The following is a 24,307-nucleotide window of genomic DNA, read 5'->3' on the forward strand; positions in this document are numbered from 1 at the left end:
ACAAGAGATTTATAGATAGCAAACGCCTGAATCTCGCTAGGAAACGAAAGCTGAAGGAGGAGCCTGGTCCGTCAGCAGGAGCATCTGTTTCCTCCCCTAAGACGCTCACAGCAAGATCAAGATTTTCTTCTGGAAGCTGTTCAGGTTCTGTTGTGTTGCCTGTAAAATGCATCATTTGCAACAGAGTCAACCTGCTCATTACTTGCCAAGGGAAATAGGTTAATATGATTGATATTGAAGCATGAAAACATTGTCATGTTACTATAAGTTGTCCTCGATAAAATGGAGCAATATATATACACCACTGAAACATGCACACACGTACACAAAGAACTTCAGTGCAAAGTTCAGAAACAACAGAATGTACTGTATATGCATTAATGCTTTGGTCAATGTGATTGATATTCAAGAATTGACATCTTACCAAAGTTGTGCATGATAAAATGTCTTTGTAATACAGATTGCTTCCTGTATTTTGAATGCCAATGTTTATGCAACATGTTTTGACTCCTTGCCTCAGTATGTGATTGTTCGCCCTTTAGCAAACATTTCTGCCCACTATTATGATTTGATTAGGGTTGAATTATTCTAAGAACAAAGATGTTTTCCTAAGTCTGGTTTTTTTCATAAAACTGAATGACTACGATCAAAATTTGTTTCTCCCACTCTGGGGGAAAAAAAATTTAACTATTATTAATACTGAAACAAAATCTTCATGTAGAAAGGTCAGTACAATGTAGGTGTGAGTACAAAATCAGTTTGCTAAAATTAATACCAGCCAAATGAAAATTGTGCATAAGTTGAGTCAGGTTTGCACAGATCCTATATATTGGAAGTTAATTGCAATGTTATCATAATTTTTAATGCCAAACCTGTTTTATTCTCTCCAAGATTTTCAGGTACACATTGCCTCCAATACAGAATCCAACAGTTTTCACTCATGAATGGGTAAACTATAATTTTGCCTTTATTTTATATATTTGCATTTTTCAAAACTTTTACACCCTTTCAAGGATATTTGGACCATGGAATGTTCCAGGAAATTTATTAAAACTAGAAAATTTGACTGATTATCATTTTGAGCTATCTTACATGAAAGGAGGTAGTGTCCCACCATGTTATAATCTAATGATAGCAATGAAAACTTCAGGAAATTTTATGAAGATTAAATTTTCTAAAGTACTGTATAATATTTCATGAACAACGTGATTGTTATGTGATCTAAGTACATTGCATATTAAAGCTTCTTAAGAAGAAGAAGAAAAGAAAAACATGTTTACTGATAAACAATATGATCTGTTTAATAGTAATGTCTCATCTGTGTAAATGAGTTTGTATGTGTGCGTATGAGTGTATATAATATGTCAGCGTTTTTATGCACCTGTGTATGTGTAATGCACTGATCAATACATGTATTATATCATTTTGTGTGTTCATGTTTATGATAATCTTTTTTATGATGCTGATGTGATAAATGGCAAAGGCATGTAGAATATTTTAATACACTTGGGTATATTGAATCTTCATAACTATGTGTGTGCGTATGTGTGTGTGCATGTGAGGGTGTGTGTGTGTGTGTGTACAATAAGATTCTCCCACATGCACGCGGACACACACACAAACAAACGCACTGATTTTTTTTTTCTTTTTTTTTTTTGCCTTGAATGATTAGTCATTTGATTAATAACATGTCTTTGAACAGAATATAAGGCATTTGCCTTGACCTCTGACGGTCAGTCAGTGCTCTCTCTCATATGGTCTCGAACCACTCTCTTGTCTTCCTTTGCATAGCCAGCATCAGGAAAAGCTGAAACATGAGATATAATGCAACTATTAAACCAAAACTTCACTTTTTTCTAGGTATATGGCTAAAAGCAGTGCTTTACAAATGTGCATATGTATTTCAGCTTAGAAACACTATGGGAACTATACTGCGAATAGCAGCCCCATACGCATAACTGCGGCCAGCAGCCCCATACGCATAGCGTCATGGGGCTGTGAACTGTAGCATACAGGATCATGACGGATGTGTTATCGCGGACAAATATCAACTTAAAATCGGGAAAAAATCTTCAATTTGAAGACTTATTAATAAATTTGAAATATTGATAACAGAGTTCGTGCAAGGTTTGCTTCTGCAAATAGTTTCTTTCTGTTCAAATTGATGACTAAATGTGACTCGGTCGAGAGGAAACTGGGAGAGCTACACTGAATTGACGGCCAGCGCATGCACACACAGACATCTATATCCAGTCAATGGATACGAAATTTGTGCGCAGTGATGTGTGCGCCTGCGCTGACCGTCAATTCAGCGTAGCTCTCCAAGATTCCTCTCGACCTAGTCATATTAAGTCATCAATTCGAACAGAAAATGACTATTTGTAGAACCAAACCTTGCACGAACCCTGTTGTCAATACTTCAACCTTACTTGTAAGTCTTCAAATTGAAGAATTTTTGTTCGATTTAAGGTTGACATTTGTCCGCGATACTATTCTGTCATGATCCTAAATGCTACAATCCGAAGCCCCATTACGATATGTGTATTGGGCTGCTGGTCGCAGTTTGTAAAATATGGATTTTCGCAAAAACTGCAGGATATTTCGAGGAGAACTTTTTACAGTATATTTAGGATGTACAAAACATCACATTTCCGCATTCAGAAAGTAGTGCCAGTGTTGCTGGAACGAAACCCATTTTCTAAGCCTCTTTTTCAGCTTCACCCCATGGCCTAATGGTCTCGGTGGGACATCCACCCACCCCTCCAGACCCTTCCCCGCTCATGCGTATACTTAAGAGGCCTTTGTTTTTTAACTTGCCATTAGCTGAAGAAACCCGGAAGTGGAATCAGAAAGTTGCGCTGAAAGGCCTGTTTGTTTGTTTTTGTTTTTTGCTTGTGAGCTGATGAAACCCGAAAGTGGAACCAGAAATTTAAACACCTCCCCCTTGAAAAGCTGGTGACGCCCCTGATACTAAGTAGTATGCAGTGTAGGTTACTGGGTGATAAGTAGTGTGTTAATGTCTGCGTGTATTGTACCACGTAATATTATGTGCACATGTATGAGTTACGTTCCGGCCGTAAACCTACAGTATGTATGGAAGTGCGTAGGTCTATGTCTAGTTTTACAGCCAATATTTTAGATCTCTTCAGTCAGAATAACCATGAATGTTGAGATAAGTGTAATCACAGATTCTATTTCAACGCAAAACTGAAAAATAAAACAATCTTGTGCCAGAAGAGGAATCAAATTTCTCTGACATGAAATGGGAAATACGATTATAATAAATATGCTCATCCCAGTCAGTAACTTCATGAGGGACTTTTTTTATATTTAATTCATTTTCATTCCTCGTGCTAAAAATACATTACGTTTACAAGACAAGCAGAAGAGAAAAATATACCACGTACATAATAGTACGTGAGGGATCAGAAAAGGCCATATGAAGCCTATCGGGGCTAATTCCCTGACAATAAACAAGGTATTCGGTTTCAAACCTATGGTTACATCCGACTTGTGGTTGAATAAGCCGTACGGTGGGACGCTTTTCAGCTTCACGCTAAATGTCATTTCAAATAGACCTAGTCACACTTCCTCGAAATCGAATGTAAGGGAGCAACTTTCTACAAATCTGAAGCATATTTTACCCCAATATGTCTAAGCCTTTTTGAGGGTGTTCTTATCGTAATTCGTATATAAATTGGCATTGTTAACATCTCTATCGTTTAGTTTGGCTTGTCCCTCTTGTTTACATGGGCCCCACCCCAAACAAGGCGAAGTTCAGAGCAATGTTTTGAATGGCGTCACAGAGAGGTCCGTTTCATTCTGCGCCTGCGCCTTACTTACCGACTGACCTTGATATCCAGGGACGACGTAATGTATCTCGCGATGTAAACAAGTCCTCGTGTGTGCGCGTGTGCCTACGTGTGCAGCAGCATGTTCCCTATGAATCTACGGAAAGACACGCATTCGCTTCACAGAATTAGAAGCGCCACAGCGAGCAGCAACTTGGCAAAACACTGCGTGAATATCGAGAAAAACTTTAGTACGTCATCGGATGAGAATGGAATAGTTTGTTCGTGGCCTTTAGAGCCGTTTTGCCTCGTGCAAAACGGCAATGAGAAACTCAATCAACTGTAATTTCACGTATTTTTAGTGGAAATCCGTCAACAGGACATTCAGTCTAGCGTCTGTCACCCGATCAGGTCGAGCTGAAGGAAGAAAGTGTTGTTATCAAGTTTACAGACTGCAACGGGCTGAGATGCTGAGCTGAGCTGGGATGTCGTTGTGGATGAGTCGCGAGTTGTATGCTGAAATGGTGAGTGGACTTTGTAGGGGAATGTTTTCCCAAATGTTTTACAGCCTACGCAGCTAAAGTGGAACAGTTTTTGGCATCCAATGTGTCGTTCGGTTCAAGGCACAATTCCTACTACAAAAATGCCGTCGTCGCCCGCATTTTCGAACCAGATTCCACGCAACTTCGCGGCTGCCAGCGTACCTCATTTGCACTTGCACAAAGTTCCGTTGTTCGGCAGCAAGCCTTCGACAGCGGGAGATTCCGTGACGAACATTCGGGCAACTGTGTTCGGGGATCCGTTTTCAAAGGGCAGGATCTCAGAGCCAGGGCAAGCATGGAGGAAAGAGGAGCGGTCGCCTGTAGGACTTACCACCCGAGGCCAAGGACACGACAGTGTGGACGGGTCAAACAGTCATAGCCATCATCACAGTGTCCATCCTGATGAGGTTGGGGTCACTCCCGTCCAGAGGTCTATTGCATCGGGTATCGGGACAGTCTTCATGACGCTTGTCAGTGAGTATAATGTGTATACATTTTTAGACCCAATAAATCTAACGTTATTTTATATTTGAGGTCAAAGATGTTGAACTTGAATGCATAAAAGCTAGATCTATATTTTATCAACGGGGGTCTTGTACATGTTTACTTCTGGGTCTTCAGACCAGCCACCAACTGTTGTTCGAATAAGAAGTAACGTAAGACAGAAGCATGATGAAGAAAAAGGTACTAATGTATTGAGAGATCAAGGAATAAACTGAGTTCAGTGAAATGTGGACAGGGTCGAGTCGCCTAGCATATCATCCAATGGGGTATTGCAAAATTGTTTATCTTATAAATTCAAGTTTAATTCATTTGAATTGTATAAATCATGATAAATTAGTATTGATATACCTGTACTTTCAGTCTTCTCATATCTACCTCACAGTTGATTCATGAAGTACTGATATTAGTATACAAATGACGCACAGGTCTGAGTGCGTCAGTCGGAATTGTGTGCATATAGGTAACTATGGAATGCTTAACCCATGAGGCGAAGCCGAGTGGGTTTAGGCTTAAATTCCATAGTTACCGCATGCACACTATATTCCGACCGACGCACAAAAAGACATGTGCATCATCTGATTCATAAAATGGGTAATTTTCTTTCCAAAAACCCATTTTTCTATCGTGTTACCCGATGACAAAATCATTTGATGCATTTCCTTTTGGCTTGTCGTAAACGAGCGTGCATCAGTTTTTACTGGACGCACGGCCAGCCGTGCATCAGTAAAAACTGATGCGTGGTTGTTTTAGCCAATAGGCGTCCAGTACTGAGTGCGCGAACGCTTGCTTAGTGAGCGAACCTTTGTTACAAGTATGCGTACTCTTGTTGCTACAAGTGCGCGATAACATGTTTACCACTGTGACTCAGCGTGTGCGGTGCAGCCAGTAAAAATCAACACATAGCTCTCAACCAATCAAATCGCAGGATTCTCGCTACCCATTCAATAAAAGCATATAAATATAGTCCTACAATGTATATCATTCCATGCAAGGTAAGGGTCAATACTCATGTCATGATTATTATTATAATTTTTTTTTAGCTGTAAGTTATTCAGCTGAAAATTGAAATCTTGGTCCGTGGGTTGAGAAGCACAGCAAGACTGGGACCTGTATGTACACATGTGAAGCAAGTCGGTGTCTTCTTAAATGATTTGCTAACATTCATATTGTTGCATCTCTCATTCATTATATTATGAGAATTCACCAAAATTTTCTATCTGCCAGCCACCCTTATCCCACCTCTTTGATTAAATGTGAAAACATTCTCTATCACGAATTCTGCCAATTGATCAAATCATACCTTTATAAGTTTGAACTCTGTTCAAATTTGATGACTTCACTTCACTGTTTTCTGTGATCATTGACTTGGGAGGGACTATTAATGTTTCCACATACTGCCTGGTATACAGTGTGTGAGATATCATGCAGCAGTGGGAAATATTGTTTATGATCAATCAGCCTTAAAGGGAACGCAAACACAAGCAATGTGGATTGAGTGAAAGCAACAACATTAGTAGAACACACCAGTGAAAGTTTGAGGAATATCGGACAATCAATGCAAAAGTTATGAAATTTTAAAGTTTTGGTGTTGGAACCGCTGGATGAGGAGACTACTAGAGGTCATGACGTATGAGTGGACAACAATACAAAGAAAATTCAACAAAAATTAACTTTTCTAGCATTATGAAAGAGCACTTGACTAACTGCTTTCAGAAAGCAGGGGGAATAATTGCTACCTTTAGCATGTTATCAAGTTGATGGAATTTGTAATTTTCATGAAAAGTGATTTTTTTTTTTTGGTGGAATTTTCTTTTTATTTTCTTTATATTGTTGTCCACTCATACGTCATAACCTCTAGTAGTCTCCTCATCCAGCGGTTCCAACACCAAAACTTTAAAAATTCATAACTTTTGCGTTGATTGTCCAATTTTCTTCAAACTTTCACTGATGTGTTCTATTAATGTTGCTGCTTTCACTCAATCCACATTGGTCTTTGGGTTTGCATTCCGTTTAACCATGATTTCCTACCATGTCTTGCTGTTCATTAGTAAACAGTTCAACAATGTTTATTAGATTTGACAAAATTTTGACAGCATTTATCTAATTGTGTGTTTATTTGATAAATTTGTGTAGTATGTGCACTAGTGCTCTGTTAAACCCTTTAAAGATGAGTCCTGAGTGTACTTGAGCAGGTGTCTGTGTTAAATGCATGTTAATGTTCACAAAATCAGCTCATCCTTAACAGGTTAAGCACTTAATATGCACTTATTTTGTTGTGTCTAATGTGTTTGCCTTTTCTATCTATAGGAGCTCACCAAGTATTTTATCAGTCAGAAATACTCTTGTACTTTAATACAAAGTGGAATCAGTTGCCAATAGCAACCTCTTGGTTATCTCTCCCAGAAGTCGCTTAACCCGTCGAGGACGGTTTGATTTTGCTACAACATGCATTTCCCATAGACGCTTGCCCGAGTATACTCGGGACTCGTCCTCAACGGGTTAACTATAGAGAGGCAACTCATGACTGCGGTGTGCTGAACATGTTTATGATTGGTACAATGGTAGGGAATTTTAGATGGCTGACAGAAACAGTTCTTGATCCAGATAGAAAGTTGGTCCAGGCACCATGAAATAAATACTGTTTGACCCCGCATGCCTGCAGGGCTTGCAGCGATGAAATTGCCTCTTCTAATTAAGCAGATTGGTTAATGATTCCATGCCAAAGACAATAACTCGGAAGTTTGCCCAATATAGGAAAAAAAAGAATTGGTCAAGGTGATTAGATCTTATACTTTCCATAAATGTATCAAAGATTTGTGAATGTGAAGTATCTGCCCAGAAATATCATAAGTTCCAATGTTGACAAGGTTTAGAATGCGCAGACACCCCAGTCACTACAGCCTGAGCTCTATGAAACTGCCGCATGATGAATCTGCCTCAAGCTCTGGTCATGAGGTGATAGCCGAAAGGTCGGGGTTTTGCTGGCCAGAGGAATACTGATTGGTTGCCTTTTCATGTCTGGTGCTGCTGTGGTGTATTCTGTGGCAGTGACCTCTGAGACTATAGGAGGTGGTATTAATAGTCTTGTAGGGCCAGCTGACATCAAACACCTCAGTGCTTCTAGGTCAAGTGCAGGGGAAAAAAGCGAAAGTAATCCTTCCTTCTCTTCTCTGCCCACCCCCCCCCCCCACACACCCTCTTGAAAAAAGAAATACATGGATGTACGAAAATATTTTATAGTCTTACCCTGCAGATCAAACACCCTCCGTACCGTCCTTCATTGTATTGCAGAAAAGGGGAAAAAGGCCTGATGTCTGACACAGTCATGTGTGGCATTTACAATGTATGAATAATGAGAAAAAATGAAAATATGTTGAAGATGGAAGAATTGCAGAACCCTTTGCACATTGTGTTATTGTGGTGATGATCCATCCAGTTATTCTTTAATTTTCAGTAGAATGATCATACTCAGCCCAGTGTGATATACACTGTAGTTTGCAAATTTATACAAGTTTAATCTTCACCTACTTGTAGAAAGCGAACTTGGGCTAGAAATAATGGCTCAGTGAGCTGGTTTTGTGTGATACAATAATTCTTGACACCAGAACTAAGCAACGAGGAATGAGGTATATTGATTAATTGGACTATGAAAGCAGATCTGATTCACGGAGGGTCTGGGTGACAAAGACTGTGTGAGTGGGGCTAGCAAATAGATCTATAGGCAAGGACATTGTGGAGTATTTTGTGGCCGTGTGTAAGGCAACGTGACCAGAAGTGACCAGCTTTTGTCCGTAAGTGGTCAGGCAAGGCCATCCTGTCTCTCTCCTTTAATTTTCCATTCCAGCCAACGCTGGACAATGAATATGGTTGGCTATCGTTCTCAGCACCACTGCGCATGCATACTATAGATGCAGGAAGGCTGTGTCAAGTGTATAGGCCTATATACATTTGTGTGTTAACATGAAAAATGATATTGATAGTGCAGACACTCTAATCTTTGATTATGGTCATTTTTTAGACTCAAATAAACATGAATTTAAGTCATGAATGTAGACACCCTTGTGTAGGCCTACATTTTGGGGCTCAGGTAATCCAGTTTTTACCTATATATGAGACAAGATGACACAACAAGAACCTGTTAGGCCCTATACCCAGTTCCCAAATGGAGCAGGTTAATAAAATGTGGACAATGTCAGTGAACAAGGGCACTCAAGGGGAGGGAGCAACGTATTTAGTACATTGTATGAGTAAAATGATAGGCTGTACATTAAATAATTTTCAAGTACATGCGAAAAGTAGTACATGAATGTTGTATTGGTCACTCTTTACTATATTCCATGTGAGACTGTTGTACATGTGTGTTTGGTAAGCTTTTCATATAATGGCAAAATATATTCTTCCTCTCCAGTAGGCCCTAGGACTACCTTTATAAAACTAAATCTATTTTCATCAAGAGGATTTACTTTAATACTTGAGCTTAAAGCACCTTGAAATCAGATTCCTCGTCTCCCATCAACACAGACCCGCAACTAAAACAGAGAAAGGGTTAAATCAGTTTTACTGTGTATAGAAGGGGGAAAAACACTGAAATGAAGTATGTTTTTGCTCATTGAAGCATGAGAAATATCTTGCTTTTCAGGCTTAATGTAAGTGATATTTAAAGTAAGAAGTGTTGTGTAATCTACTAATAATAGTTTGTTTGTCTAGGTTGATTTTTTTTTCTTTGGTTCACAAGTAAATTAAAAAGTTGGAGTCATCAAAACCATTTTGAAAAGATGATTTTGATCAGATCTTCACTGATTGCATTTCAAAAGAAAAAAGTTCATGCAATTCATCATACTCTCTAAACTTTTAATGTTCAGAACTTTCTGCATGCATGCGTCTGGTTTTTTTTTCCCCAGAAAATTTTCACTTATATTCCTGGGGTAGATTCAGGAATTCAGGAATTGATATGTCGCCCATTGATCAACTTGCTCTTTGCACTTGTTTGTCTTTCAGTGACCCCTTTGGATGTTGTTCGGGTTCGTCTTCAAGCCCAGTACAAGCTACCAGTCAGAGGTAAGTTGTTTACTTTAATCCTAGCTTCAATTCTTTTGTTGAAAAAAAAAGCACTGAGAAAGGCATATTGCCCCCAAGGCTATAGGGCTGTTTTGCCATAGAACCATGCATGCATCCTTTGAGCAGATCCTCACTCCTGATCGTGATCCAGATCACCACCACCAAAAAGTAATCACCTGTACCTTTTACTGGCACCAAAGAACTAGATCTGTAAAATTCTTCTATAACTATTTGATTGATATGGCAAACAGACAGACAGACAGACAGATAAATCAAACAAATACTGGCAGAAATAAAACGTCCGGGCCAGTAGTAGTAGGATATCAAGGAAGACACATCCATGATTCATGATCCTGGCTGAATAATGATAACAACATCTGATTTAAGCCAGCCCATTCAAGTGTAACATAATCAGAAATTTTTGAAAATCTCTCCAGATTTGCTTCATTCTTATAGTTCCCCATACATATTTGATGCATCTAGACCTGCAGCCAAGAGGGACGCCACAAGTGTCGCAATCGAAAAAGCCATCAGTGAACGGAACATGTCGTACCTTCTGCTCTACATCATGGAGAAGTGGAAATCGGACATTGTCAGCCTCCGGGACCAGGCTTAATGGCACAATGGTAAGTAAGGCGTAGGGCTGAAGCAGCGATTTCTCGAGGGTATGCAAATATTTTCCGCAAAAACATGCACTGTATGTATAAAAATACAGAGGGAAATGTGTCTAAGCACACAAGGTATTTCATGTGTACTTCATTATTTCTTTTTGCAAAAAAAAAATGGTCTGCATTGAGCACTTGAAAATATTCAATATTTCTTATTTCTTACAGAGTAATTTGCTAAAACTTTTCACGAGGGTCAAATAACAAAACTATTAATCTTTTTTTCCCCTCTTTTGTCATATTTTTAATCTTTTGCTCAAATAATTCATTCTTTATTTTGTGTCTTTGTAGAATTAAAGGATATTTCTGTGAAAGCTAGAAGGATGCCACAAACTGATTTTAGGTTGGGTGATTTTCAAACTGAATCAACCCAGACCAACTGCAGCCACCCACCTACTGTAGCATCCCTTTGTATCAGAAACATTTGCATCCCCATTGTTTTATCACACTTATTTGAGAGCAGAGGAGATTCTAAAACTACAGGGGGGGGGGGGGAGCTAACATATAGCTGATAATGAAGTCAATTCAGATAATGATCAAGTGTTTTAGTAGTTACATGCAAGGTTTATGTATGGGGAATGAAGTAGGCCTGCATGTTGTGTGGGTGTGTGTACATTGGTAATTTGTAATCTTAAGCTGGCTTTGAACCAGTTCCTGTTGGTAGGAAAGCAGTGAAGTCCTTAGAGCAGTTTAGATGCTGTGACAGTACTTCAAATGCATTTTTGATAACAGTCACCCTCACTAGAAAGCCACTTAAAATTTTACAACAAAAAAATGAAAAGGGGCATTTAGATATCAACCACCCATGCTTGAGTGGGCTCCTGTATGATGGCATGCAACGATGTCTCTTGCTGTTGCAGGATGCATTTGGTGCCATCATCCGAAGAGAAGGCTTGAAGAAGTTATGGAGTGGTCTGCCAGCCACCCTGTGAGTACATACAAACATATACTCATCTCCCTGTGACTGGGATACCAATGTTTTTAACTGTACAAATGTGTACCAGGAGATCCACTTCAACTTAATAATTCATTAGCCTCTGGGAAGGCATATTGCATGATTAAGTGAGAATAAATAAGAGGTGAGATAGTGGGCACATGTTACAGCATTATCGTGTCATTGCCACGAAATGGCTTCACAGCTTGGTTAGTGTCGGTAGTGCCGCTGCTCACTCAGTGGTAGGTGACAGGTTATTTTCACTTTGGTATTTTTATAGATGATAATGCAGATTGGACATGCAGTCATACTTTTTGAGAATGACAGTAAAAGAAATATATAAAACCACACTCTCTTGGCAAAAGATAACCAAAATGAAAATGAAACGGTTGAATTCATGTATAGATTGGATTCATTCATGCATTCATGGCTGATCAAGTAAGAAAGCAACACCCATCAGATGTGACATGCAAAGTGCAAGAAGTGTATTACTGGTAAATGTGCAGAGGATGTTAAGTCACTATCCCCCCTCCCCCATGCACTTTTGCTTCTGTGTGAGAGGTACAGAAGGGCCACTGCCCCCTTCCCCCTTGGCCAGTAAACGACACACAACCAATCTTTGACCACCTGCCATATTCTCTGATGTTTCTCCTAACAGCGTGATGCGCATTCCGGCCAACATAATCTATTTCTCCGTCTACGACAGCATGAAGAACCGTCTGGGATTCCACTCCGGCGAAGCCAGCAATATTCACAGTGTTCTGGTCACCATTCTGGCCAGCGGATGTGCTAGAAGTAAGCTGATCATGCATATTGAGACATTTATCTCTCCCCCATGTTCTCTCTGTTGGCAGTCTATTCAAAGTAGGCTGCAGCACAGCTGTAATTCAAATCCACTTTGTACACAATAATGAAATCAGCTGACGTTGACTTGTGTCACTCCTTTGATATACCGCAAAAATAAAAGCGAGCTTTAGTAATAAGGAGACGGGCTGTAATCATGTTTTTTGCTGTAGGTGTCAATATAATACGTTGTGATATTTGATACGTAGTGTGCAATGATATTTTGTGCTCTCCAGAGTGACCTTGTTTCATAACACATACATGCTGTACATGTCGGTGTCATCATGAGTACACCCACTAGATTTAGCACCACCTTTTCACCCCATGTGGTATTTGAGCACTTTTGGACTTTGATCCTCACATGCAATGGCAACAACATCAGTAATAACAAGACGAAGAAGGCAGATAAGACAGATTTAAACAGATGTTCATGTTTTTAGAGGACAGCTTTGAAAGCGGGACAACTTTGCAAGTAAAGTTATTGATGGTTGGGGGGGGGGGGGGAGAGGGGCAGCCCTGTAACATGAGAAGGTCTACAGAAACAGTAAGGAATTTGGTGATGGGGGTGGGGTGGTGTGGGAGAGGAAGTGGTACGTACATTCAAACCTACCCATCTTTATGTCTGGCGAATGAAGAACTTAGCGTTGACTGAGAAAACCAAAGGGTATACACTTTTTCTACGATGTGTGCCACCTTGCCTGTGTGCAGGTTACCCCGGTTTCACCTTCCTTCTTTAGTCTCTGAGTTCCTGCCATGACTTCCTGTCCCACTAAAGCTGGGCTCTGCTGTTTAAAGTGCCGCATGGATTGAATAAAATTGTACAGCAGCAGTGAAAAGTGGTTATCAGAAACTTAATATGGTTGTTGTTCAAGATGCACTGCAGGTATAGAAATCTGCCATCCTCAAGATATGTATGCAGTTTCATAAATCAGTGCACCTAGAAGTAATAATGGTGGTGTTAATTAAAAGGCAGGAAGAGAAAAGCCTTGCTTTTTACAGTGTATGTCATGCATGGCCCAGGAGTAGATTATGTGAAAGACTACAGAAGGTGATGCCCAACTCTGTCCAACTCTATGATATTGTTGTTATTTCTCCTGCCAGCCATGGCAGTGACAGTGGTCAGCCCCATGGACCTGGTGCGCACCAAGCTGCAGTCCCAGAGCATGACCTACATGGAACTTGGCCGCTGCCTCCGGGCAGGCTACCAGGCAGAGGGACTGTTTTCTCTCTGGCGGGGCCTGGGGGCCACCATCCTGCGCGATGTGCCCTATGCTGGTGAGTCGGTCTCGTCAAAGTTGGACTGGGTGCCCTGCAGAGAGTGGATAATACTGGTTGTGATAGTAACACTGAAAATACTTTAAACTAAATGATGATGATGATGATAATTATACTGATATGAATAGTGATGTGAGGATAATGATTAAAATGTTAATGACAGTGATAAACAGCTATCAAGAGCAACATCTTTCAGGAGTTGTATTCTTCTGCTTTCACTTTAAAAGCATATCCTCCAAGAAATTATAATGAGGTTATGTTGTGAGAATCAACAAGAGGGAAAGGACTGGAAAATAATTTTGTGCAAAACAGCTTCACACCAGACTAGATCAGGGAGTGACTGTCCATGAACTGGACTATAATTAATTTGCAGGATGTGACAAATTCTGTTCAAATAGATTCATGCAAGGTGAAATTAAACAAGTCTGACATAAAATTGTGTGCCAGTGCGAGTGAGGGAGAGAAATACATTTGTTTTGATAGAAGAATGGAAATTCACAATTAGGACACTCAAAATATACTACGTGTTGAACATAGCGTATGAGTTTTCATGGTCGTAATGCTTATTATGCATGCTCTGTCTCTCTATCTTTCCCCCAAAAGTGTATGTTTATCCCTTTTACTTTTTTTCCCCCCAAGCCCTGTATTGGAGCAACTATGAACTCTTGAAGACCCAGTTGATGAGAATGTGGGACGTTGCCGAGGCAACGGTCAGCATGACATTCTGGGCAGGTGCAGCATCGGGAGTGGTGAGCACATACTCTTATGCTGTAGAAACTAAAAAAATTGATAGACTCATTGAAAACTTCGAAATGATACTCTGCAGAACACATTCATTGTGAAGAAAATTAGAGCCAGTGCTGCATTCATTGCAAAGATATTCAGATGCAGTGAAAATAATGGTGGCTGTTAAAAAGGTGGCATGTCACAGCTCAAAAACAGTGACGCGTCCCTACACACCTGTTACAAGTTAACACTGCCACACGGAGATTCATGAACATAAACTGGAGAACTCGTCAAGAGTCATCAAAGTACCAGTAATTTGTAGCATGTTGATATGGCAGATTCTGTGATCGTTGTGGGATGACATGCAACCCCAAGAGATAGGCCAACTCTGTTGGGGTCATGCAGATTCCGAGAACTACCAATGCCCAATTTGATTTTCAGTTAAACATGGTGGACTACATCACGGTACATTGATGCAAGCATAAGTGGAGCTAGTTGTTCCTTATTCAGTTCATATGTGTGGATCTTGGAAAACAGTACAGTATGGTGTAGAAAGATAGATCAAGAAATCAGCATTTCATAGAATCTGTGAGAGGTAGAAGTAGCTCAGGTTTTGTGAAAGCCTGTTGTGTGGAAGTTAGGTGCTTTGCTTTAAAGCAAGCGATATACGATCTGACCTCGTTCATGTTCCGTTTATGTGTGCCTTTCCTGTCATCTCTCTTATCTCATTTCTGAATTTCCCATAGATGGCGGCCATCGTCACCACCCCCTTTGATGTAGTGAAGACAAACAAGCAGATTGCTATCGGTGATGCAGCAAGACACAAAGGTACAGATTGGGCGTCGTAAACTTCACATACAATTTGTTAATGATCTGGCACAACATAACTGCAGTGCACTCCTGTTATAACGAACGGTTATAATGAAATTCTGATTACAACAGAGTAAAAGTTCAGGCTGCAACATTACCTGCTTTATGTTTTTTTATTGTTTATTTGCTTGGTTATAACAAAATTTCAATATAACGCAAGAAAACTGCTGGTCCCGAGGACTTGGTTATAATAGGAATCCCAGAGACTCCAACTCTCCCGTTTTCGACGGGAGATCTCCCGCCGAAAACCCATTTTTGCAAAATCTCCCATTCTCCCGTTTGAGATTTAATTTCTTCCGCCCTGGCTCTTTGTCTCCCGTTGGAAAGGATTTCTTACTTATTTCTATCGTATGTTGAAAAAATAAGCGTTAGATAGCACAAGAGAGCATCTAGAATCCTAGGAACTTCACGCTTCGCACACATCAAGTTGGAGTCTCCCGTTTGCTAGGGGTTTCAGGCGGGAGAATCTCCAGATCAGGAGGTGCTTTGGGTTGGAGTCTCTGGGAATCCACTGTATTGGCCAAGCCTGTCTGTGAAAAATACAAGAGGAAGAGTTTCATCCAGCATGGAAGACAACTAAAGAAAACAAAATCAGTAAAGAATTAAGCGTGACACTTCAGCATGGTTAGAAAGCATGTGACTTCACACAACTGCCATTGAAAGCCTTAGTTGACAACCAGCAGCATCTAACTCTGGGGGTATCATTTATGTCATTGTCATCTGTAGATTGGACCTATATTATGTAGAGAGATTAAAGGGATGGTGTAGTTTTGGCTGAGGGGTTAAGATTTTAACTTTTTGCAAGATAATTAGAAACCACGTATGAGATGATAAAGAGCATACAATTCTAAGAGAAATACAAAATTAATTTGATGAACATCGGTATTGAAATGGCTGAGATATTCTATAACAAAGCAAAACAATGTGGTCCTCATAATAGCTGGGTGGCACCTTTGAATAGGACCACTTTTTTTTGATAGCTCTGCCATTTCAAAACCAATTTTCATCACATGCTGTAAAAGTGGATATTTTTGCACGACTAATTTTTCGTGCTTGGCCGGGTAAGAAGAGTTTCGCATGTTTTTAAATCTGCACAGGAACATAATGGCAAGCAAAAATATTCGTGTGCTTTTACTTTCGCGCTAGTTTCTGGTTGCGCGAAATGCGTGCAAATTTCCACTTACAGTAAACTGTGAATTCCTCTTAGAAATGTATGCTCTTTCACATTTCTAGAGAGGTTTGTCATTATTTCACACACAAAAAAAAAAAATTGGAAACCTGAATCCCCATCTCAGCCAAAAAGTGTACCATCCCTTTAAAGGGGTGTAGAACCCAAATATAGAGTGAATGCAAAAAAAACAACAAAAAAAAAAACAAGTCAGTGAAGTTTGAGTGAAATCAGACAGTTCATTCAAAACTTATGAATCTTTAAAGTTTCTGTAGTGCCATTGCTGGAAAAGAAAACTGCAACATCTTGGATTGTCACAGGAGGACAACAATGTAGAGAAAATATAACGAGAACTCAACATATTTTCTTTGTTGTAACATAGTGGAAGAGCACTTGGCTTAACTTTTTGAAGGCAGGGAAAATACAGTACTCTCCGCGTAATCGGGTATCGCTTAAACGGGTACTCCGTTTAATTGGGTAGTAATGTCAGAGTCAGTTCCAATGCACATTAAGATTACCTGATAATCGGGTTGCCTCTCCGCATAAATGGGTAAATAATTTTCTTCTAACCTAATTTCTACCCATATTTTATCGCAGATATAACACTTTAAGAAATCATTCATGTCAAATTTTCCACAACTAATCGCATTCTCTGCTTAATTTGCAAAGAAGACCGATTATTTTGAGAGTGATTAAACATGAAAACTTTTATGTAGGCGTACATGTGCTGAATTGCCACACAAAGACGAACATTACACGTCATGTAGCTGGCACTCACAACTGCATAGACAGACAGGAGTTGAACACACTTGCGCTCCTCCCTTGCTCCGCAATAACATTCACAATATGAGAAGCTTGCAACGAAAATCAGGCCATGCACCAGCTCCATAATTTTCCTTTTCCCCAGTCACTTCTCAAAAAGTAACCCGACGTTCCACGTGACTAGTGCACGCAAACAGACGTGTTCATTTTGGAAAACGCCTACGTATTAGCGAGGAGTCTTAGTCAAATGAGAAAGTTTGCTGAAGACATATTTGTCCATAAAAAGAGTGTAAAGAGAGTTAATTATTGCTCATGACTGAGCAAGGGTAGGATATGTATATTATTGTGCCGTGTAGGCACGCATATTAAGCATACAGTGTAGGTGTTTGGTACAGTATACAATACATGTAAATACACATTGTGTGTGTCAATTGTGAATGAGACCTGTTCTTCTGTTAATCGGGTACTCCGCTTAATCGGGTAAGAAACGCTCTGCCCGAGCCTACCCAATTATGCGGAGAGTACTGTACTATTACCCTGTGCATATTTATGTCAAATGAATGTGTACTTATCGTTTAGAAAAATGACATGTAGTGGAATTTCTTTTAATTCGATGATGCTAGTGCTATTGAGTAAGCCTTGCTATGTAGCGAAGTCACTGTCAGTGGTAGAAGCCAGGCCATAATGGTACCCCATCAGAGACCTGCTACCTCCTTTTATTTTTGTCCCCTGGTGGTTAGCCTTGTCTTGTTGTACAGTCAAGAAGTCATTGGAGTTATTATTGTAAAAATAGATATCAACTAAAAATGCAGACATGAACTAGAATCAGAGACAGAACTTCATCATCTAAAGTTTTCAACTGGCCACATTTTTTTTTTTTTTTTTTTTTGGGGGGGGGATGAGATTTTAAAAGAAAGGGTATTATAAATTGCATGCATAAAAGTTCCTGGTGACTTTATACTTCTTCAACAAATATCATATTGTCAGTGCACATTGCAAGTAGAGTTTTAAAGGGTTACATTCCATGTAACAACATAGATTCTGCTATTAAGCACAGTGATGGTGATGATGATAAGGCTGCTCACACTATTTTCTTTCAATGCACATAGGAATAGCATGTCCAACTCGCCAGAATACACTCAGGATGATGATGCAAATCCAGAAGCAGTCAGGCATCACGGCTCTCTTCTCAGGTGAGTGAAGGTGGACACCCCTTTCACAAAACTCCCCACCTTTCCCTCTAATAATGCCTCTTTTCAAAAACCCCAGACACACATATATCATGTATGATATTCCTGATGTCAGCCTGAATTCAGAGCCAGTGCTAATTTTGTGATGTTTGCTTGTTTGTTGTTTAGAATTTGCTTTATATCCAATTTTTGGGTGTCAACAAAAAGAAAGAAAAAATATCATTTTCATGTATTTGACAATTTCAGAAAGGCTAGTATAGCATGTTTACAGGAAAGGTTTTGATCTTATGCATAGAATAATCAACAAATACTAAGATTTGATAATACCAATCACTGAAAACTATTACTACATTATTGACAATCATAAGGCTGAAATCAGATGACTTACATTATGCTTTACATCAAAAAAGTCCTACTTCTTTACAAGCATGTGTATGTTGGTGTTTGTATTGGCTGTGGTTGTTAACCGTAATATGTCGGTATGAAGTATATGCTCATTGAAAGAGGTAATTATTGTATCAAACAGAGATTGAGTCAAATCTTGGACAGTACTCTCAATGTTGACCGCTGATAGCAAATGTATCTTTCGACATATGTGCCTGCTTGTTCATGAGTGGTGCTTTTTTTCAGGTGACAATCCAGGGCTTACACCATGACAACAAAGTTTTACCATTTTTGTAATCAATCTAATTATTTCTGTTTTATGCATTTTTGTGTCAGTTTGCTTAATACGATGTCACTCTTTTTCATTGTTTGCGCAGGAGTCGTGCCAAGGGTTGCCATGTCGGCTCCTGCAAGTGCAATATTGATTACGTGCTACGAGTTCATCCTTCACGTTTTCCGCGACGTTAACACGAAAAATATGAGTCCCACCTGAACTTCAGTACATAAGAGGAAGTATCGTAATAATGGAAGATTGTATGTCTTTGAAAAAGAAATACGATGAGACAAAGACTGCAGCTAAGTCAATGCAATGTTCTGTACAGTGATAAGCAGCGGTATGTTACAAGATGCTCATCTGTTGTGTCCTATCTACAGTAATGCCCTCTCTCAAAGTTTTGGTGACATGCAGCAGAGTGCTTGAATGTACTGAGCTCCAGTGGCATGTGGGGGGAGGTGAATCTGTACGGGGAAAGAGACAGTGTTGAGTTGCGGCTGTTGGCAGCTTGATCGAATTTTGCTCAAGGTTCCACATGCCCTAGCTGCGGGTTCAGGGAATTTCGTAAATGGCATCTGTTAATTTGTGGAAAAGGTGTTGGCTGCGATGCAAGAGAGCAGTCGAGCATCCTCCCCTTACGGCCACTTCTAAGAGTGCCTAAGAATTGGCAGCCTTTTGTCATGTGATGAAAGTGGGTGCTCAACTTTTCATTTTTGCTCATATCGTTAGCACCTTTTCTTACGAGAGGGTGAGGTGACTGACTTTCTCAACCAAAGCTGTGTAAAAGCAGGGATTTGATGTGTGTGTCTAAAGAATATAGCTTCCCATGTTGTCTGTACGTCTGTCCAGCTGTGTGGTGTATTCCGTATAAGCAATAAGTTAGGATCAAAATTTTACCAGGTGCAGTACCAATGCAATGTGTGAGCCGACAACTTCTCAAGTGATGAGGTCTATATGGAGGATAATTCACATGAAGTTAAAAAAAATAATCACTAGAAGGTCACAAATGAAGCTGTGACTTTATTGATATTTTGCGCTATTTCATACTTTGATTGTGGATACAGTATGACGAGGCACTTAACTGCTAACTTTTGTAAGGCTTTGAAGAGTAGATGAAGGTGTTCTTGTCAAATTGCAAAGTCTGATAAGAGATTTGATGCAAGGACATGTATTAAAAACACTGCTCATCTTTTGATGGTATAATGTGAGGGCAGCAATTCTGGTAGATTATGAGAGAGGATGAATGGACCCACCCAATGATGTTGGGTTTACTTCTGGAAATTCTGTGTTTCCACGTTACCCAAAGAGAGAAACTCAAGGAAAAACTGACGCACAAATGTTATCGAAAACTGGGTCGATGGTAGAATGCTGTGTGCTGGAGTGAGTGAACAATCAATCATGTGGTCAGTGGACCAAAGGATAAAAATTAAGATTTTGGAATGTCACTATTCACCTGAAAAGCTCAAGCATTTTGATGTGATTTTATCGCAATCACGACATGTTGTAATACAGGGTTATTGAATGGCCAGAGTATTGAGAAGATTTTGTTCTAGACGATGTGGTGTGTATCACGGCTTGTTATTTGTGGATCAAATACAATGGTATGTAAAGGCAAATAGGTATTTAAGTGTCCATGGTTGCACTGTATTTCACTTCTCATCATTACAGAAACTGGATATTGATCTGTGCCAATACTTTTATTTCCGTATATTGATTTACGTACATATTTTTGCCATGTTCGACACAGGAAACAGCAAGAATGTTGATAAAATACCACAAGTGTTGAAAAACATTAAAAAAAAAAACATGTTTTACACGTAAGATTGTGTACATAGATGAAAGGTTTGCTCCATGTATCGTATAGATGTCAAATGTGACCTTCATGATCAATGGCATGTATATGTGCATGAACAGAGATTGTGAGATTTTGTTTTTCACAGTAATGTACCAGAAAGCAGGAATAACACTGCTGGCGGTGCATTAATATTTACCAAGATTTTGATCTTCATTTGTGGTTGTTGAAACATATTTCAGCTTGTTTTCTTTTGGGTTTTTTTTCTTTTATTTCAGTGCTTGTCTTCATTTCTTGCTTCCTTAATCTTGATGGGTAGTAATACAGTATAGGGTGCCTTTTGCAAAGGTTAAAGTTAGAGGTCAAACATATGCTTTCTTCACATAGTGTATCGACACAAAAGTTACAAGAAGGCTGTGTAGGTAGTTGTGGTTTAAGATCTTTCTCCTTTTTTTGTTTTTATTAATTCTTTCATTTTGGTCACTGGCTTCAGATGATAACTACTTAAAGTGGCTGATTTATGACTAGCATTAAGCAAAATCTACATGCAATGTTGAGACTTTGTGAAAATATTGAATTCCATGTTTCAGCAGTTCCTCTCAGCCTTTCTCAGTATCAAATTTGGTGTGCTATTTTTTTTCCTGATATATTGAGTTATTACTTTGAGCTTATGTTACTCTTTGCTGTCTGAAGTCCTGAAAAAAGAAAACAGTGTCCATTTTAGAGGTCCTCTACAATAGAGGATTAATGTGCAATGTGTGATCTTATGTTTGGAAATATTGTGCTAGCATATCACTAGGCAATCGCTCATAAGATACTGAAATTCTGCCATGTCTTTAAGACGCACAAAGTACTGTACCTGTATATGAAATACAGTGTAGTCTCACTTCTGAGTTGTTGTTTTTGTGTGTATTATCAGTTATTTTGTAATATCAATTGTTTGTAGGTTGTATGTTTGAGGTTGGATTATTTCTTAACATTTCTGGTGAGATATTGTCACTTTATGATAATTATGAGGACTCACTGTCAAAGTTTGACTAGTATTTTAGTCTCAAGTTTTTGTTGATATTTGTCACAGTCTCTTTGGGTTTTCTTCATGACGGAGATGTTTCATTTTATTCATGATTTAAAATCGTACCACCCATGAGGAATTCCTGTGGTAATTCAGCAAAATTTATCTTCAGACAGGGCATTGCCAGAATTCTAGTATTTTCATTTGGATGCTTTATGAGAACTCGAGTTTAAGTAAATTTGATTTGATTTTTAAAAATTGTCAAACTCAGTTGACTGTGCTGTGTATGTTGATGTTCAAGTGGATGGAAGGACACTCGAACAAACACAAAAGCGTGGAGACTTAATGTAGTCACAGTTGAGATGTTTTGATGAATGATTATCTCCGTGCTAATGAACCATTTACAGAATTTTTTTAATGTTTTTTCTTTCCTGACACTACTGTTCGTGTAATATTTTCAGCATGATAAATCGGCTGAGTTTAACTGTTTGAAGCATTTTGCATGTTAATTTTCAAATGCAATTTCTTCATGGCGTCATTCCTACTCAATATTACTCTTGTTTGTAGCATGTGTAGGACCATGTGGCGCAAATATTACAAACTGGAAACATTACTAGACAGTGCCTTTATTAATTTCAGGTGTATGTTTAGGACAGAATGATAGAGACCCTGCATATTACAGACGTTGCTTCACGTCCAACAGAGGCTGAAAACCTATTAAAGGGGAACAGTAACCAAGGTGCGAAAGCGCCAGTCACAAGTGAATGATATAGTGACCACCCTCTCACCTTCCAAATGGTTTTTATTGAGTGGCTCATGGTCATCTGCATTGACCGTTGACCATCACTGCAGTCTTTTGAATAGTGCAAGGCATGTCTGTACCATAGTTTTATGGCTTGACAAGTGACACCCTGTCCAAAAAAGGGGCTACTAGTAATATTTACAATGGAAACTGGATAAACAGTATAACTGCCCCAGTCTAATACATGTTGATAGCCTGCATGATTATAAGCTGAATAATGTTCAGTTATTTATATGTTATATGCCCATTTATATCAACTCACTTCAAAGACCGTCTTCCCAGGGGTGTTCGCTAGAATAAGTCATTCTACAATTTTCAACAAGAAAGGCGTGAAACCGTCCACGCACTGAGCCGTTTAGTGACCAGCAACTGTGTGTTGGCTGATCGATTTTTGTATTATATATAGTATTTTTTTCTGTTTTGCCATTCACATAACATACATTTTTTAATGCATTTGCAATGTATTTGCAAATGCATACCTTGTTCAGTATCCGAGGTGACAGAGTTTGTTTCAGCAAGGTGTACCTCGTACCAGTATTTACAATTAATTGATGATTATGAGTTGCCATCCGTACATGTAGCTTAACGAAGGTCACGTACTTAAAATTCTTTGAGAAATTATGCCTTGTAATGATGCCTGTCCGTCTGAATTAAAAGTATATCTTTAAATGTGAATCCATTCATGTAGTTTGATGCTGAATGTCTCCATGCTGCTGTTTGTGGTTGTGAGGAAAGAGTAAAAGAAGAAAAATAAGATTGAGAAACGTAGCAAGGCATGTTGAATTGAGCACAAGTGAGCGATTAGCATGTCAAAAAGAAAGTGATTTCAATGAATGGAATTGTATATATGATATATATATATATATATATATATATATATACACACACACACACACACACACACATATATATATATATATATACATGTATATATATGCATGTAGATCTTCTATTCATCAAAAAAAAAAACCACCTCATAACATTGCGCAGTAACAGTAATTATCCAACGAAGAAAAGAACAAAAGCGAAATGCCGAATATTAATATCTGTTTATAGTGAGAATATTTATTACGAAATAAAAACCTTGCACTTGTTATTCTTAAAGTACATGCGGTTAAATTGGACGGAATGTATTGATAAGGGCAAGATATTCAGAAAGACTCAGACGGTCACCTTCTAAGCGCCCGAATGCGAAATCCATGACTGATGACGTCATTGCATTTCCGCTGACCGAGCCAATATGAACCATAAATTATTATATAAATTTCTATCTACACTAAAGACGCCTATTTTCCTATAAGACCTGCGTAGTGCGTTCTACCCTACTTTCCTGCAAATTTGTAGTGATTTTCAGTAGATATTTGGTAAAAGATGAATAAAATGGCAAGAGACACAGATTCATTAGCAAGATGATAGCTTTGTGATCTATAATGGTATCAACTGCGATTTGATAGGTAGTTAACACTCCCTTCCAAGATTTCAAAAAAAAAAAAAATCCTTAAAATCATTTTAGGTTACTAAAAGGGTGCACTGTTGACCCACCTCACTGGATAACCTTATACTAGAGGACATCATACGCCAAGCGATTCGACTGTGGCCCGACGCTCTACTAGAATTCTTCTCACTGGGTGAAGTTATCAGAACATTCTAGTATTCCCTTTCGAACACTTAACACGACATCGCATCATACGCGATCAGACGCACGTCGAATCAAA

General features: G+C 39.0%; 1 protein-coding gene across 1 annotated transcript; it reads left to right on the forward strand.

Moving 5' to 3' along the window:
* Window positions 1-10,000: 10,000 nt before the first annotated feature.
* LOC139720859 (mitochondrial glutathione transporter SLC25A39-like) lies at window positions 10,001-19,361 on the forward strand. The gene is made up of 9 exons (XM_071632194.1): window positions 10,001-10,073; window positions 10,379-10,521; window positions 11,421-11,488; window positions 12,153-12,289; window positions 13,439-13,612; window positions 14,252-14,361; window positions 15,085-15,166; window positions 18,248-18,331; window positions 19,090-19,361. Exons 1-9 carry the CDS (start codon window positions 10,001-10,003, stop codon window positions 19,203-19,205), a joined length of 987 nt encoding a protein of 328 aa, XP_071488295.1. The 3' UTR covers window positions 19,206-19,361.
* The last annotated feature ends 4,946 nt before the right edge of the window (window positions 19,362-24,307 follow it).

The sequence above is a fragment of the Diadema antillarum genome, unplaced genomic scaffold, assembly GCF_040938485.1.
Source record: "Diadema antillarum isolate AM-2024a unplaced genomic scaffold, OU_Dant_1.0 scf00000134, whole genome shotgun sequence".
In the NCBI taxonomy this organism is placed as follows: domain Eukaryota; kingdom Metazoa; phylum Echinodermata; class Echinoidea; order Diadematoida; family Diadematidae; genus Diadema; species Diadema antillarum.

Bases quoted from the DNA above. Each gene is read 5' to 3' on its own strand.
- LOC139720859 (XM_071632194.1), top strand. From the start codon at position 10,001: ATGCATGCATCCTTTGAGCAGATCCTCACTCCTGATCGTGATCCAGAT. The intron at 11,489-12,152 runs GTGAGTACATAC...TTCTCCTAACAG, and splicing joins AGTGGTCTGCCAGCCACCCT to CGTGATGCGCATTCCGGCCA. The intron at 14,362-15,084 runs GTGAGCACATAC...AATTTCCCATAG, and splicing joins CAGGTGCAGCATCGGGAGTG to ATGGCGGCCATCGTCACCAC.